The sequence below is a fragment of the Drosophila guanche genome, unplaced genomic scaffold, assembly GCF_900245975.1.
Source record: "Drosophila guanche unplaced genomic scaffold, DGUA_6, whole genome shotgun sequence".
Classification (NCBI taxonomy): Eukaryota; Metazoa; Arthropoda; class Insecta; order Diptera; family Drosophilidae; genus Drosophila; species Drosophila guanche.
In genome coordinates, this window is record NW_022995753.1 from 565,452 (window position 1) to 582,966 (window position 17,515).

General features: G+C 46.1%; 2 protein-coding genes across 2 annotated transcripts; both read left to right on the forward strand.

The window, feature by feature from the left end:
- The first annotated feature begins 12,383 nt into the window (after positions 1-12,383).
- Positions 12,384-14,533, forward strand: LOC117588592 (vanin-like protein 1). The gene is made up of 4 exons (XM_034279997.1): positions 12,384-12,478; positions 12,565-13,207; positions 13,352-14,078; positions 14,149-14,533. The coding sequence occupies exons 1-4, from the start codon at positions 12,404-12,406 to the stop codon at positions 14,363-14,365; spliced, it is 1,662 nt and encodes a 553-aa protein (XP_034135888.1). The 5' UTR covers positions 12,384-12,403; the 3' UTR covers positions 14,366-14,533.
- Positions 14,534-15,235: 702 nt separating this feature from the next.
- LOC117588614 (vanin-like protein 3) lies at positions 15,236-17,114 on the forward strand. Its single transcript, XM_034280023.1, has 2 exons — positions 15,236-15,997; positions 16,063-17,114. The coding sequence occupies exons 1-2, from the start codon at positions 15,295-15,297 to the stop codon at positions 16,941-16,943; spliced, it is 1,584 nt and encodes a 527-aa protein (XP_034135914.1). The 5' UTR covers positions 15,236-15,294; the 3' UTR covers positions 16,944-17,114.
- The last annotated feature ends 401 nt before the right edge of the window (positions 17,115-17,515 follow it).

Sequence of the window (17,515 nt, forward strand, 5' to 3'; positions counted from 1 at the left end):
CGTGGCAGCAATAACAACAGAAATAGCAGCAGCAGCAGAGGAGGCTGTGGCATGGGCACCCTCGAATGGCCCTATCCTCCCGCTGTGTCACACACGCATCAATGGCAATGACGATTGTCGTGACAGCAACAGCTTCTTGGACCGGTCCACCCGCTGGGCCGACTCTGACGGACTGGACAGGACTCACGCTGTGACTTTCCGTGCGATTTAACATCATTTGCTTAGCCACATTCCCCTGCTAGCCACAGTGCCAGTGTCGGTGGCAGTGGCAGTCGCAGTTCCTCTTCAGGTCGCTCCTGCGGGGCCAAAAGGAAAACCAAAACTGTGAAGCTCTCAAAAGGTGTCCAATGTTTGTCCAAAGCGCGGATAGAAGAGCGCTGTGGAGAGCAAAGTCGTGGCAAAGTAAACCGAGAAGCGCTGCCGCATGACGCGCGACACACGCAAAAAACTGAGAATTATTGTTGCTGGCATTTCTCATTAAGGGATCTGGAGTCTCCCTCTTTCTCTTTATTTCTCACTCTCTTCTCTGCTCTTTTGGCATAACTTTCGCTTCGATTTCGAGGCCTGGGCAAACATTTTTTTGTTCTTTTCCACAGAAAATCAAAAACTTTGTTCCCCACACTCTGCACCCCTCCTGCTGACTTCCCTTGCTCTCTTTTTTCTTGGTTGTTGGCTTGGTGGCTTGGTGGCTGCTCCTGTGGCACCTGCCACTTGAAAATTCCACACGGCTTCTGTTACATTTTGATTTATTTGCTGAAATTTATTGTTCAAGCGAATGGAGAGGAGGCGCAAAGTTGCCAGCATCAGGCGGAATATGCTGGGATTGTGGGTCTACGTGGTGGGGGGGAGCTGTGGTGGCAGACATACACTAACAGGTGAGGAACCACCGCTTCGATCCAACCCCAGCAGCAGTTCATCAGTTCAAAAAGCGCCCTAAAACGCGCTCAAATTTACTCACCAAATGGCATATCGGTTATCGCTTATCGATTATCGTTTATCGATTAAAGCAACTAAAATATCGCTTTCAGGTTTCGAGAGCAGGGCAAAACGATATTATTTGGAAAATGTATCTAAAATATAGGTTCAGATTTCACACGCACATTCCCTTAACCATTCACATTCACATTTCCATTTCCATTTCTTGCTTGTGTGTTTGGTATGCCCCACAGGTCTGAGGCAGAACTGATTGAATTGAATATCAGTTTTCAGGTGGTGCCCCCCCCAAACTCAAGCCCCTTGGCTCGAGGAATGACTAAAAGACTCACCCCCAAGTGCAGGGACTGAAGACTGACTTCTTCTGCGCCCTTCCTCCTTCTACTCTTCTGTCCCTTTTCGACGTTTTCGACGTTTTCTCGTTCTGGTGTGCCATTTGAATTTGAATGGAAATGATTTCACTTGATTTTCATATTTTTATTACGCTTCTTCCCCTTAGGTCTTACCTTTCACACACACACCCACACACACACACTTGCCTTCTCTTTCTAGAGCGCTATTGCTGTCTCCTTTTTGGTTGTTGTTTTTTTCGCCCTGAAGCTATTTTGTTGGGGGCTGGCTGGCGCCTTTTTGACTTTATTAAAATGTTGTGTTGTAAATATGTACAGAGGGTGAGCGGGTGACTGGAGTGGTAGAAGGGATGATGGGAAAACTTCCCCACAAACTGCCTCTTTTACCCCCCTTATTGTTGCTTAATGCAATTTTCTAATTGTTTGCAGGTTTGTAAAAATCATTTTATGCTCGTTAAGGGTTCGAAACTTCGAACAATAAGAGGATTGTCTTTGTTTGTTTGTTTGTGGCCTAAGCATTTTCAAGTAAAATACAAATATTTGGTTTTCTTTTAGCTGCAACGAGTGGGAAAGTAGTGTAAAATCTGTCTAAGAACAGTCGATGGAATGCCTCAATTAAGAATTAACACTCATATAATTAATAATATATTTTAAATCAACTTTTTGAATGTACTTTGGCCGACACAACAATTTGGTTGTAGGCCGAATCACTTCCTCTACGTATTCCTTCCTCTCTATATATCCGCAAAAATCTCTTTAAAAAATGCAAAATCCACCATTTGGTAACAGGAAAATTGTAACAACTGTTGCAGGATTTTCGCTTCGTGGTGATGGAAGGGAGCAAATGGTCCTTGAAGTCAGCGTCGAGCCAACTTGAAGAATTTTCAGAAGAGTTTTTTGGCGAAGAAGAGTTGATGTTGCTTATTTTAGGGCATTTATTTGGACAACTAAAATAAGCTAATAAACAATAACATTTCACGATCATTTTTGGGTGCATTTGTGGGTGCATTCTTCCTTTCGCTCTCTCTCTCTCTCCGTTTGTTGTGGTTGTGTTATCTGTTGCTTGATCCATTTATTTGTCCTTTCTGGCGCTGCGTTAGTTCCTTCTGCTTGTATTCCCATTTCTGTTTCGCCTGTTTGCTGTCGCTCATGTCGTTGTCCCCTGCTGGACTTCATTTAGTTGTACATAAAGAACGCGTTTAGCCGTCCATCAGGCACAGGTACAGGCCTTCCCCTTTAGGTATGCCAGCCAAAGAAATAAAGTTTAAATACCCTACCCAAGGGCATGCCCAAGGAAGAGTTTGTGCGAATAAAATCTGGAGCAGTTGCCACTGGAAACTATCCAGAATTGAAATGGCAGTGAAAGCAAAAAGGCACGGCACGGCCTACAAAACAAAAACAAAACGGAAAAAAACAAGAGGAGCGAAAAGAAAGCAAGCAAAGGAAATGAAGAAAAACTTGATTTATTTTTATGTGCTCCGCACAGGGAGGTGGCAGCCATTGTGGTGCTTCGCTGTAGCTTCCATTCATACAAATACTACGTGCGTAATGACCAGGCACACTCACACACAGAGAGAGGCCCTGCCCCTGTACGCACTTGAAGTTGAAGAAGTTCCACGCTGCGTATACGTAATCATATTCCTTCTTATTTATATACATGTATTTTCCAGGCAAGGCCCCAGGCCGCCCAAGCCTGTTCAATTATACATCTGCATGTGTATACCTGAGGGGGGGGGGGGCACGTGGACAAGTGGCCAAAAAAACACAGAGAGAAAGTGAGAGGAAGAGAGAGAGAGGAAGAGAGCGCTGCTCAATGGGCAGCAGAGCAACAAAAGGATTTGTGAGAGAGGCAAGGGGCAACGGGAAATGATTTTCCTTGGGGAATATCAAAATCAAACGGAAAATGAAACGAACTCAATCAATCAGCAGACTATTCAATTAGCTTTTAAATGCGGCAAAAAGGGACATAAAACCTGTATGGCCTGGCCATGGGTGTAGAATCAGAATGTTGCCCAAAGATCTGGGTAAATGTTGTGCCCCAATCTGTTGCATGTGTTCCATGCGTTGCACCGATTATTCGACAACAGTAATGGACTCTCCAGCACAGGCAGTAATAAAAATGCAAAAAAAAAAAGAAAAAGAGAGAAGGAAATGAAATAGAAACGTACAAAGCCCCACCCTGCGCATCCGCCACCCACTGCTCCCCGCTGTGCAATCGTGTGTAAATTCTGGCAATAGGAATGCCATTGTAATGGAGCGCAGCCTCTGAATTTCTTTCCGTTTCCCGAACTCCCTGCCGTCCTGTGGCCCCTGCTGGCTGCTGGAAACGAAAATGGGTAAATGGAAAACTGTTGGCATCATCAACACGTAGCGTTGACGTGTTGAAAATGCTGAAAATAATCGCTAACTCGTACTCGGCATCGGCTGGGTGGATGTCACCGTGCAAGAAGCTCTGTGCACACGGACAATGTTGATGTGTACCTGATTACCTTTAATAACATTTGTCCGGGATGACTCTGCTCTGCATGCTCGTGGCTATACTTATTATCTCGGCTTTCGCGGTGTTGCGGTACCTGTTTGAATGGCACGGTCCCTCATTAATCTATAATTGCCTTAATTATCGCTAGGCAGACGCGTAAAGGACACCAGCAAAAACAGCAACAAAAACAGCACAGAACTAACCGAAAGTGCGCTGCACGAACTGTAATGAAATGTGAATGAAATTTGTATTCAAAACAAGAGAAATAATCAGAGAACAAGAGAGAGAGAGATGATCAGAAATCCCTCTTTGGGTTGTGGAGTCCTTGAGTGAGATGTTGGTTTGTTGGTTAATCAATAAAAGTAAAATATAAATATGAACTGGAAAGCTTTCTTGACGCTTCCTCGGATCGCCAGGCAAGCTGCTGCCGTGGGCCAACTTTGGGCTTCAATACGGCTCGAATTGGCTTGAATTGGCGCGTTGCCCTGCCCCCGAATTGCAAATGATTTGTGTTAGAACTCAGCTCAAAGATACTTCGATCGACGATGCTTCAGGGTACGTGAACGCGGCTCCGCCTGCTGCGTCCCATAACTAAAAAAGAGAAAGTGGGCAAAGGTGAGCTCTCGCCTCCTAGTGGCATCAATATTTTCCCATATTTATGTGCATACACTGGCTGAAGTGTCCTTCGATCACACACACACACACACACACAGCGGCAAGTGGTCACAACAATGCAACGGCTGTCCTTGCCACTTGATGTGGCAATGGATGCCACTCTGGCCGCCAGTGCCCGTACCCGCCGCCGGCAACCCTTCAGCCACGGGCACACACACACATTATATTCGTATTAGTTTTTGAAAAGCGCATTATGTGGCTGCCTCCTGCCTCCTGACTGGCTGCCATGTTCATGGATAATGGGCCCTTGGCATTGTGTTGCCCATTTTTGGATGTCCTGTGGCTGGCCGAAAAATGCAAATACCAAAATTAGACACATTTCAAGCGAGAGTTGAGTGTTGAGTGGAGGAGGTCTGAGGAAAAGAGAAATAGCCCCAAAAGCACAACGAATTCAATTCCAACTCGTTTGAGTTGTGTCGAAAGTTCAGGCTCTCGGGGGAGCTTGCTCTGGTCACACTTCAATGCACGGACCCAACACAAGCCACCACCTGCCACGCGCTGCCTGTGTTATCTCTGCCTCTAAGGCCAGCAGATAAATGGGCACTGGCTAGCAGGGTCGAGGCAGCGGGCGGCATGGATTTGGTTGGATTTTTGGGTCAAATCAAGCGTAAACTCTACGATAAACCGATAAACAAAACAATTAATTGCATTGTCACATGGCCACAGCACAGCAAACGGAGGAGGGTGCAAGGAGGGGCACAGGGCTGAAGCATAAAACTATTCCTATGTTCCCTTTTTAATGACCATTTTATACACACGACTTGCCCCACAGCCTCACAATATTTATTATGATAGTTGGGCTTGGGACTCGGGACTCGGACTGTTGGATCCACTGCTGCCCTTTTCTTTGGGCTGCTTCGGTCACTGACTCGTCCTTGGAGACAGACAATGCAAAACAGAGCAGAGGCAGGAGTGGAGCTCCACTCTGGCCTACTCTGCGGCAAGTATGCAATAAATAAGGCCAGCAGCGAGGAAAGTGCATGGAATACTCGAGTCTCCTTCCCTTTCCCCATCATCCCCTGTCCGAAATCACTCCACAGAGGCCTGAAAAAACCGCCCAAGCAATGGCGGGCTTGGGCCTTGGGTACTTAGATTGAAATATTTTCATATTTTTCAACAAAAATATGCAACGAAACGAAGCCTCTTGGCCAGGCAGCAACAGAGAACTGCCCGTATCCCCCCCCCAAAAAAAATACGAGTAATACCCATAAGACCTTGAGTGGGATGCAGCCAAATCAGAGGTAAAATTCTCTCCGAATTTCTCACAACAAATACTTGGGCAAAAGATTAGAGAGCATCGAAAATTTGGACCTGCAATCAGAGCCTTAAATTAGGATATGGACATGGATCCTATTGGATCCATAATACATCTCTGTTCTGTAAGGTCTAACGCTTGGAGTGCACCAAATTGCATATCGATTACGTTTGGCCTTTGTCTTAAGCAATTCATAAGCCGAACAAATAATGTCTCGTAGTTTTCCTTCCACTTTCATCGAATTTCTGTTTTTCCATCATGTACGTGGCTGGTCCTTTGCTCGTGTCGTCACGCGTCATGCAGCAGCGCCACTTGGTCTGAGCTTCAGCTTGGTGTTCCACTTCCCATCTACCAAATTGGAGTAACTCAGACTGTCAACAAACAATTTAACAACCAACAGTACACACGCCCCTCCGTGATTCAATCTGCACCCAAATAAGTGCGGAAATACTCACTCAAATTATTGTAAACTCCATTTGATATGCATAGCCGGCAGCAGGAATCCCTGGTGGCACTCAATTCAGCCCATTTTCAGCTATCAAATACGAGAAGTGCGAGCACGAATAATCGGCAATAATAAACTGAAGGCACGGCAGGGACCCCCTGGCTACATGGATACTTCCGACCAAAAAGGAACTGCAATTTGTGTGTGACTGCTGGACTGTCAACCCATGCCCATGCCCCTGCACCACACACGTATTGCCCGTAACAAGCCACCAATTACGATAGAAATCTGCAAGAAAGTGTGCAAAATCGAGCCAAAAAAAAAATGTGCGACTATAAGGCGAAAAACAAATTTACATGCAAATCCATTTACAGCATCATGGCACAAGGACACGGTGGAGCCGGTGAGCCAGGAGCCAGGAGCCAAAATTGCGACACGCCCACAACTGTGGCTATAACTGTGTGTGTGTGGGTGTGTCAACCAACAAATTATCTCAATTTAGCATAATATTTACTGAACTGCATTGAACCTGGCCGGGCGAAGGCAAAAGCCCGACTGTAAGAGAATTTTTTTCCTGGGAGAAGACCGTGTTCCGTGTGCCAAGGACAACTGGTAATTAGAGCTGAACGAAGGCTCGTGATTGGATATATATTTCAATATGACAGAGGAAAAAATGCCGCTGGCAGGCACAGTCTTTTGTTGCTGGGAAATAACTTCTTTCTAAGTTAGAAAATCTCCAAAAATATATCCTGTAAGTCTGTATAGAGTGAAGCGAGCTCCCTGCTAGCCTTCTTTGATAAATGCAATTCCTCGGCTCGTGCCTCACGCGTGCAGCTCTTATGCTGGAAAATGTCGCGATGCTCTGGCAGCATTTCATGAGCTAAGAAATTGAATTGAATTTTCGAGTCGTGCTGCTTGTCCTTGTGTGCTCTCCTGCTGCTGCTGCTGCTGCTTGACTTATGGCTTTTGTATCCTGTTCTGGGGCTTAGAGATGCTCGCACCCGAATGGATGGTTGTGGGTGTCTGATTGGGTTTGGGTCTGCTTCTGGGTTCTGGTCTTGTCCTGTCATGCATCCATTTCATGCATGGCGGTCGGGCATTCCATTCAATTCAATTCAATTCCATTGCACGAAACTGCCTCGCACCAGCCATAGGAAATCAGTCAAACTAATGGCCCTTGATTCTGTCTATTGAAAAAAAGTCCCATTTGCCGGCGAGAGAGCAGAAAGTTTCCCAAATGCATTCCGCTGACATTGAAAAAGGTGCAGCCATCCACTACCCAGAAGAAGTCAAGGAAAAAATATGAACAGGGTTGAGTTTGAGGTGCAACTAACTTTATTTCATGCTAATCAAAAGTTAAATTGCAAAATCGAAAGTAAAAGGAAATGAAACGACATTGGATCTATCTCTGGCTCTGCCCGGAACCACTCGGCAGCGATCGATTTTAGTTCTTCAATTAACAACCCAAAAAAAAAAGTAAAGAAAATACCCGAAAAACTAGGGACCTTTTTTTCAATTTACTAACGGAAATCCCAGGCAGTAAAGCGCATTCAATCAACGACTGCTCCTAACTTTGCTGCGCCATCGAGGGGTAATGGAATGACTGTGGATGGGTATTAAATTTATATGTCAATAAATCTCAAAGAGCAAAAGGCAAAAGGCAAACGCCAAGTCCTGGCGCAAACTTATTAGCCAACGCGTTTAAGGCTATTAAACCAGGTGCACACACACAGATACACCAACTATAAATCAGAGGTCTGACATGGCCAGGAATCGGGCTATGAACTCGTACACATAAAAGGACTCGAATCAGGCCACGAGTAATTGATGAAAGCTCTGGTATACAAAAGGCTTCAAATGTGCTTCAGAACTCAATGAAAATTGTGCAGCTTGAACTGTAAAATGCGCACTTAAATATTTTAAGCTTAAATCAAAGATTTCGCCAGGCTCAAATAATTTTAATCATACATGAAACATTGCACAGAAGTAACTTAAAAAGCTTTCAACACTTTCGGTTTCCATTTGCTGTCCATCATATGCAAAGGATTTGGCTTTTGCTACACAAAGTGCGGCTAATCGCAGACATGTGAACACTGTTTACATCCAGGAAAAGCAAAAAGGACTTAGACTTAGACTTAAAAGAGACACAAACACAGACAGACAATTTCATTGTGTGTTCTCTCTCTCTGGATGTTTGTGTGGCAATTCGACATACACTTGGCAAAGGGCATTCTACTCCGCTGTTGAATGCTTACTTTGGGGCCTGTTTATTTTGAAGTATATCAACCATCAATCATTTACTATTGTAGCGTATTTTGTGTGTTATAAACTAGTCTCTGTGTGGCGGCAGTGTATCTTAGGTTTTGGCCTGGGCTTTTTTAGTCTGTTTGTTGGCTCTAAGCGTTGGTTATTAATCAGTCAGCCGGCAAAGTCAGAGCCACTTCGCACCCTTTTGCGTACACCCAGCCCTTGCGGGCGCAGCCTTCCTGGCATAAATCTCAGACAACGCGTCGTATGAGTGATGTCAAATGCAGGCAAAACACTGAAAGCGGACAACTGAGAACTGCCGCCCGTTGTGCCAATCATTAATAATACTTTTTAGTTTGCATACACACACACGCACACGCACACACACATGTGGGAGCACCCATCTTATCCAGCGTTTCCTTTCAGCTCGGTGGCTAACAAATTGCCAGTGCTTGGGGCAGCAACAAAATTGCAATTAATCAAGCAGACAAAAATCTGCTGAAGCCCCAGAGGCAGTGCTCACTCAACCCACGCGTTCGTTACTCATGTGACTCAATGTTGCACTGCCAAAGCATATGATGTCACTAATCAACGGCAAAGGAGAGCGACATGGAATGCGGGAGTGTAGGAGAGCGAGGAGGATTCAATGTTCATTGATTGGTCGAAAATTAACTTGAGGCCAAGGGATCTTACCTACCCCCAGGATTATGCACAGAGAAGAAAAAAGAAAACAAGAAATAAACAAGGGTAGAAAAATATATGCATATAAAGGACGAGCCAAGAAATTAAATTATTTGTGAGCAAAAGACCGAACCGTTGGGGATCTAGAGAAAAATGAGCACGGCAACAAGGCCATAACACACACACACATGGTACATATGGGAGACTGGGCAACAAGTGAAAATCCATTTGTTAGAGGAAATCGTGCAAAAAGCTTAAATACGAAGCTTAAACGTAAGTAGCAACGAATGGAGCACACAACCCAGCCACCCAAGTCACCCCCCCCAAGCCCAAACCCCACTCAAAGCCGAAACACACACCAAGCACGATACACATGTGGGCTGTGCTCTGCCTGTGCATATACGACAAACATATATGGGCCAGGTTCCAGGCTAAAAAACTAAATGAACCGCCAGTGAGCCGCCTCCGCTTCAGCCTTCCTTTTGTGCCAGCATTTACCTGGGACCTTGCCGCTGGCTAGCTGCGATTTCTGGGTCGTTTTGTAACAGGAATATCAGCAAATATATTAGAGGAATTTTAATGCTTGCTTCATGGCGTGCCTCTTTGCTTAAATGTTGTGTGTGCGAGCATAATGTATCTGTGGGTAATCCTCTATCAAATCTCCTTCGCCAATAAATGGAAAGTGTGTCCCACTTTCGTTGTGTGCGTGTGGCAAGTCATTTTCCTGCTGCCTACCTTTCGCCTCTCAATTTCTCTGCAGCTTCCACATCTTTGTGTGGCTTTTGGTGTTGTTTTCGTTGTTCTCGTTGTTGTTGGGACCTTAGCTCGTCTTAGCTTTTAACGTGTTTTACCGTTCGCTTCGTTTTGCGCATAAAATGAGCAGGCAACAGGACAGCAGGACCGTGAAGCATCGCATGCATGTGTGCGTGCGGGTGTGTGTATGCGTCGACCGCATGGCTCGTCTCCCTTGGGTGAATTTTCGTATTTAAAATATATGACCAAGAAATTTTCAAACATTATTTTTTAATTTTATTTTCTTTTTTCGGCTCTAACTTTTCTTTTTACCGCAAATCAATTTACCTGGCCCCAAAAATGAGAGCATAAGAGCAGCAGAACGAACGAGCATGGAAGCAGATTAACGGAAAGGGTTGTCGAGAAGGTGGGGAAGGGAATGGAAGGATGTGTCTGTTCTCGAGGCTGAGTCCGTCGGAGTCTGTTGGAGTCTGTGGGTGTTTGTGGGTGTCTTTGGCAGTCTCTGCCACTTGAATTTATGTTGCAGTCAAAATTAAGATTCTTGAGCAGGCAGAGGATTTTTCGGTGGCTTTGCCTCCTCGTATGGAAATGCATTAAGTGCTGCATGCGAGAGGATATGTGCCTCGTTTACGTGCCTTTTTCTCCAACCAACAAAAGAGGTGTAGCAGCAAGAAAAAGAAGTCCCAAAAGGGCTGGATAATAACCCAAAAGTGGAGTCGACTCAAGTGTTTGCTGAGACCTTTATGAGCATCCCGGCAGGATTGTGGCAGGAATTACCCGAATGATGAATGCAAGCCGAATATGGTAGTTATTTTTACTGCAAAGTGCTGACTTCGTGTAACTTTCCGCTTAAGTGTCGATGTATGGAATGATTACTGCAAAAGCTTCCATTCATTTAGAATCAGATTTATGTAAAGTGTTTATCGTATTGTTTGCATTTGAATTGTTTTGAAATTCATAATGGAAAACGAATCAACTAAATATAAATGGTTACTATTTAATTCTGAATAATACAAATAAGGTAAACATAAATTAAGTTAAGTATACTAAAGCTTGCAATGGCTTACACTTTGATTTTCTAATAAATATAATTTTGCTAAAAGTAAATAGCCATGGATAAGCGTGAATAGCTTCTGGATAACGTGGAATGTATTTAAAATACTCAGAAACGTGTTGATTTTCTTATAAAAATGTACTGGATAAAAGTCGATACCTTTGGATAAACGTGGATAAAACTTGGATAGCTAGAAAGTCATCTTAAAAACTCAGAAACATGTTGATTTTCACATTAAAATATTCTGGATAAAAGTCGATAGCTTTGGATAAATGTGGATAAAACTTCGATAGCTAGATAGTCATCTTAAAAACTCAGAAACATGTTGATGTTCACATAAAAATATTCTGGATAAAAGTGGATAGATTTGGATAAATGTGGATAAAACTTGGATAGCTAGAAAGTCATCTTAAAAACTCAGAAACATGTTGATTTTCACATTAAAATATTCTGGATAAAAGTCGATAGCTTTGGATAAATGTGGATAAAACTTCGATAGCTAGATAGTCATCTTAAAAATCAGAAACATGTTGATTTTCACATTAAAATATTCTGGACAAAAGTCGATAGCTTTGGATAAATGTGGATAAAACTTGGATAGCGAGAAAGTCATCTTAAAAACTCAGAAACATGTTGATGTACACATAAAAATATTCTGGATAAATGTCGATAGATTTGGATAAATGTTGATAGCCTGTGTGGATAAATTGGATAGCTTTGGATGATTTCATTCGATAATTATGGATTGTTAAATGCTTTTACCAGTCCGAATGCATACAAATTCAAAATTGATAAATCGGATAAAAGGGAATATTACTTTCTTGTAAAGTTTAAATCAAAAAAAGTTTTTGGGGATAAATAAAGAGTAAGTACAACCACCGCAAACAACTTCCACGAAACCGTTGGAATCTACGAATCTGATAAACATCATTGGTTGATAAGCCTCCGACGGCTGATTAAGAAATAAAAAACACGCCTTTCGCCTTAAAAATCAGAATAACTGAGTTGGGGAAATGAATGAAGCAATTACATAAAACGTGGTAATGAATGGATCATAATGGATCTATATTCAGGTGCATTTAATGCCTGTTTCTACTGAGTGTACTTGGAACATGAGACCATTGATGATTAACACTAGTAAGTAATGTTAGTCTGGGGCTGGGCATCGATAAGACACAAAACGAAGTAATATATATGAAAATAGTTGACCCGAAATACAGTCCAATGGTCAATGCCCACAAAAACCCAACAATCATGGCCACGGCTCACAATCATGGTAAAAATTAGTCCGCCAAAAGTGCACATGAATGTCTTCAGGTTTTCAGGCCTGCAAACTTGAATTCTCTGATCGGTTCGCGTCTGTCGACTCTCTCTCTCTACTGCCACTCTCTTTCGCAGAGTTCGGCGACATACGCTGTCGATTAATGATAAGATTAGCCATGCGGCGGATAACGATTTTGCTAGATGTTGTGTATAAAAGCATTGCGGACTGTCCCAGACACGAACAGACACTCTTCGGTGTGGCAGCAGCATGGCAACGAACTCTGGGTGGAGGCTCCTGTGGCTCTGCTTGACCCTCGGGCTGCTCCCTGGCCTGTGTCATCAGGTGGGGAATCACATTCCAATTGTTGTTTGCATTCCGGGGAATCAATTATTTATTTATATTTTGCTTTTGCTTTTGCTTTTTTGTAGGCGTCGATCGCCAAGCGGGACTACTATACGGCAGGAGTGGTGGAGTTCCGGCACACCGTAGTCAGCACCTCCGCCTGGGTGGACAATCTGGCGGGTTATCTAGAGATCTTACAGTCGACGAATGCCAGCGAGACGGACATCATTGTGTTTCCAGAGTTGACGATAAATAGCATGGGTCCGCAGACATTTGTGCCTGAGCCCAAGGATCAGATCGCACCCTGCCTGACCGATCCTAGTGCGGTCTACTATGCCGAGTTCCTGGTGTCCCTCTCCTGTGCCGCGCGCAATGTCAGCAAGTACGTGGTGATCAATGTGTCGGAGAAGAAGCTGTGCACGGATACGCCCGAGGATACACGGCCTTGTGCCGCCGATGGACTCAATGTCCACAACACGAATGTGGTCTTCGATCGCCAGGGCGTGGTCGTCTCCCGCTACCGGAAGGTGCATCTCTACGGAGAGAACAGGAACACGACCTACGAGCCAGAGTTGGAGACCTTCGAGACGGACTTTGGCGTTACCTTCGGCCATTTCATTTGCTTCGATATCCTGTTCTATACCCCGGCCCATCAGCTGATCCTCGAGCATGGCATCACGGACTTTGTATACCCGTCGATGTGGTTCTCCCAGCTGCCATTCCTCACAGGTGAGTGGCGTTGCCTTATCAGCCCTAATTGGCATTTAACCAGCGACGCCCTCTCCAGATGAAGTGCCCTAAAGATTAGCTCCTCCCCCACCACACCACAAACCCATTTATTCTGTATCTCTCCACTGCCCCCCCCCCCGATAGGTGTGCAAACACAGCAGGCCTGGGCGTACGCAAACGATGTGAATATGCTTGCTGCTGGCGCCAGTCGTCCTTCGGTGGGTAGCAGTGGCTCTGGCATCTACCATGGACGTGAGGGCGCCCTCACCAGCGTAATGGTGCAGGGCACCGGCGAGCGGAGTATCCATGTGGCACAGGTGCCCAAATATGCGGCACGACAGCCCGTGCGTCAGCGGCGTCAGAGGCGAGCTGTGAGCAGTCCCAGAGCGGCGATCAGCAGCTCGAACTTCTTCATGAAGCGGGACTACCTGGAGAACTATCAGACGCAGCTGCTGACGATTTTGGGCAACCAAACGGGCAGCCTCACGTCGCACATCTGCTATGGAAAGTTTTGCTGCCACTTTGACATCGAGTGGAGCCCCTTGGAGGGTGGAGGCGGTGTCGGAGCAGCGAACTACCGGCTGGCGGTGTACGATGGCTGGCGCAATGAGCAGAAAGTGGACGCCAATTACATACGCAACTGTGGCCTCTTTGCGTGCTCCGGTCCCACCCTTGAGGAGTGCGGCGGTCTGCCATCCGCGGAGAAGCTCGAGGAGCAGGGGCCGCGTGCAGCCTTCAACCGCTTGGAGATCGGCGTCACCTACCCGGAGTCGAGCGAGTTTCTGCTGATGCCAAGCTCCGTGCTGGATAACCTGCTGCCCCTGAAGCCATCGCAGTTCGAGTGGTCGCAGGAGAAGCCCTCAGAGGACAGGTGAGTGGTTCATCGCAGTCGGGAGACTTTCCTGCAATCTCTAAACTTTTGCATTGAATTCCCGCTACAGCTACCAGCATGAGGTTCGCTTTGCCCTGCGCGACCCCGTTGAGGTCAGCAGCGTGTTGACCTTTGCCATCTACGGCAACTACTACGATGAGAAGTGCACCTTTGGCGTTGGCTCTGAGGAGCAGCAACTGGCCTGCGGCTACAGGAGCGGATCGTCGCGGCTCGTTCTCTTTGGCACTGGTCTGCTACTGCCATTGCTGCTCCTTCTGCGGGTTTAATCATCCCCTGGAATATCCTTCTATTTGTTAGTTTTTTTTTGTACATAGTTTCTTATATGGATCTGAGATATCGGATGGAAAGTGTTGTGTGTGTGTGTTTGGCCAACTTGGTGGCAATGCTGGAAAAAAAAGTTTTCAGTTTAGTTAAAATATATCTCTAAATAGCGATTATTATGTTGGTTAACTTTCAAGGGGTATAAAACCGTTGGGAGGAGGTTGAGTGCCGACCAAACTGATTTTGATATTTTCGTGTAGCTGTGAGCTTTGAGCTTTTGAGATTTGAGCTGCCCACCGTATGATCAAAGCTGCATGCAAAAATGTAAACAAAGCGTGCAGCCACGCATACACACATATGTATGTATGCACACGAAAGCTCCACACAATCGTTTTCTCTTTCTAACCCCCACTCATCATATCACTCATCAGATATCTCACTCTGTTAATCCTCTCTGAGCGCGTCATCTTGCATTACAAACTCTCTCACGAGCGCAAGTACCGCAATGGGATGGGCATATGACCAGAACAACTGTAAATCAATCAAAGAGATGAGACAAAAAAGAATTCTTGAGTGGTGGACAGGCCAAAAATACAGTTAAAATTTCCTTTAATTTTGTTATTTAATTTATTTTTTTTTTTCAGATGAAACCTAAAACATTCATTCGAGTGGTTTGCTTTCGCCTAAAATTCTGCCATGCAAGAATCAGCACAATGAATGCTCACTAAAATGGAAGAGCAGCAACAAAAGCGAGACTGTCGCGTTAATGTTGATTAGCTGCGATGATAATCTGCGAGTATTTGGCGATAAGATCTCAGCGGATATTTTGCATGGCGTGTTTGACTCGCGAGAGCGACAGACAGACGGGGAGAGAGAGCGAGGACCGGTTAGCGGACAAATTCACAGTTAGTGTGGTTCCACCTTCGTTAGAGAGATGATCATGTGGCTGAATCGCTGCTGGCTGCTTTCTTGTGTGGTTGTGGTGCACCTCGCTGGTCGCCCGGTCAGTGGCAGTGGTGAGTTTTACACAGCCGGCGTGGCAGAGTTTCGGCCAGCGTTGTTCGGTGGCAGTTCCGAGCAGCTGCTCGAGGATAATCTTAACGGCTATCTGGAGCTGATTGCCGCTGCTAATGGCACCAGCGATATTCTGGTCTTTCCCGAGGCCACCCTCAACAGTGTGCTCCAGCTGACGGCAGTGCCGGAGCAAACGGAGCACAGTCTGTGCGAGGCACACGATGGAGATGATCCCCAAGTGGCAGAGTTCCTGCGCCGGTTGGCCTGTGCGGCACGAGACGCTCGCACCTATTTGGTGGTCAATGTCAAGGAGCGGGCAGAGGAGGATGCCACCGCCACGACAGACAGGGGATACAACACATACAACACGAATGTGGTGTTCGACAGGCAGGGGGCGGTGGTGTCACGGTATCGCAAGTGGAACCTCTACCTGGAGCCGCTCACCAATCGCACCCAAGCCGCAGAACTGGCCACCTTCCGCACGGACTTCGGCGTGACATTCGGGCACTTTATCTGCTTCGACATGCTGTTCTATACCCCGGCCCAGGAGTTGGTTGAGCGCCTGGGCATACGCCATGTGATTGTCACCAAAATGTTCAACTCGGAGCTGCCTTTCCTGACGGGTAAGACAGAGTATAAAGCATGCTCCATGCTTACTTGTGGATAATTCTGTGCTCGCTTTTGGCAGCCTCACAGCTCCAGCAGGGCTGGGCCTGGGCCAACAGTGTGACTCTGCTGGCTGCCGGTGCCAGCATGCCACTGGCCGGGGTCAGCGGCAGTGGCATTTATGCCGGCCAGCAGGGTGCCCTTACCAGGATCATGGTGTCGCATCAGGCGGAGGGTCAGCGACAGCTGCTACTGGCACAGGTGCCAACGGATGGATTGCAAGGGACTTCCACTCCCACGGAGGAGGAGGAGTCTCCTTCGACAGTGCAGCTGAAGCTACTCCAGCAGCCGGACATTGGAAGCTTCTCCACTTGGGCCCTGCCCTTGGTCAATGGGAGTGCGGCGAGCAAGCGGCTCTGCCAGGCGGATCTCTGCTGTGATTTCCAGCTCAGCTGGAACCTGCTCGGCGCTCAAGCCGAGTACCAATATCGCCTGGGCGTGTCCGTGGCCGAACGTCGCTACGAGCAGGAGCAGTACAGCTCCATTCGTTTGTGCGGCCTCTTCGCCTGCCGCGATGACAGCCTCGAGTCCTGCGGTCTGCTCAGCAATCAGCTGGAAGGCCATGGCGGTGGCGTGGAGTTCACTTCGTTGCGGATCAGCGGGGAGTTTGTCAAGCGGCCGCGACGCCTGCTCATGCCGAGCACTCTTACCTACGGCCTGTATGCGCTGCAGCCTTCGGAGCTGGCCTGGAACATGCAGGAGGTGCCTGCGAATGACAGCCACACCCACACGCAGCTGGAGCTGCGCCAGCCGCAACGCCAACTGCTCACCTTTGCCCTTTACGGCAACTATTTTGAAGAGTTCGCCTCCAACGGAGTGGCAGCTGTTTGGCGTGGCATGCGGACGCCGTGGCTCCTCCTGGCGATTTCGATGCATCTGCCCATCCTTTGTAACTCGTTTTAAAGGAGCCCAGAAAGGAAACTTTTCCACCTGTGCCCACCATCATGTAAAAATATAAAATTGAAATGCAAAAGGCAATGCGACGAGAATGCCTGCCTAATATACGTATGTTAAGCATGTACCTTTGTTCTGGAAATTATTCGGAAAATATATATTTAAAGTGCTCCTCGTCGATTCAAGTGCATAATACTGACAATTTTGAAAGGCTTTCAATTTACACTAATTGCTCATTATTTTGCAATAAACATGGCTGGGTGCTCGTAAATCACGCAAGGCACACCAACAATTACATTTATTTACCCATTTAAACACTAAATATTTTCGTTTTCTCTGCCGCCTGGCAGATCATTAAATGAATGTGCGGCATATTCGATGGAGAACTACACTTCGCTACACTTTCGATGGATATTATTATTATTTATGGTACTTCAACTCCATATTTGTAGCTAAATTATTTATCTATGGCTTATCTTTTTGAGCAATTTTCAGCAAATGCTTAACAAATTCTGGTGTATTGTGGCTTTGGTTAAATATTTATGTTTTCTTTTGCACCAACTATAAAATTATTTTACAAG

What these genes read in the sequence shown, in the direction of transcription:
- LOC117588592 (XM_034279997.1), top strand. Translation starts at nt 12,404, where the DNA reads ATGGCAACGAACTCTGGGTGGAGGCTCCTGTGGCTCTGCTTGACCCTC. An exon ending in TCCCTGGCCTGTGTCATCAG is followed by an intron (nt 12,479 to 12,564) that starts GTGGGGAATCAC and finishes GCTTTTTTGTAG; the next exon opens with GCGTCGATCGCCAAGCGGGA. An exon ending in CCAGCTGCCATTCCTCACAG is followed by an intron (nt 13,208 to 13,351) that starts GTGAGTGGCGTT and finishes CCCCCCCGATAG; the next exon opens with GTGTGCAAACACAGCAGGCC.
- LOC117588614 (XM_034280023.1), top strand. Translation starts at nt 15,295, where the DNA reads ATGATCATGTGGCTGAATCGCTGCTGGCTGCTTTCTTGTGTGGTTGTG. An exon ending in GGAGCTGCCTTTCCTGACGG is followed by an intron (nt 15,998 to 16,062) that starts GTAAGACAGAGT and finishes CGCTTTTGGCAG; the next exon opens with CCTCACAGCTCCAGCAGGGC.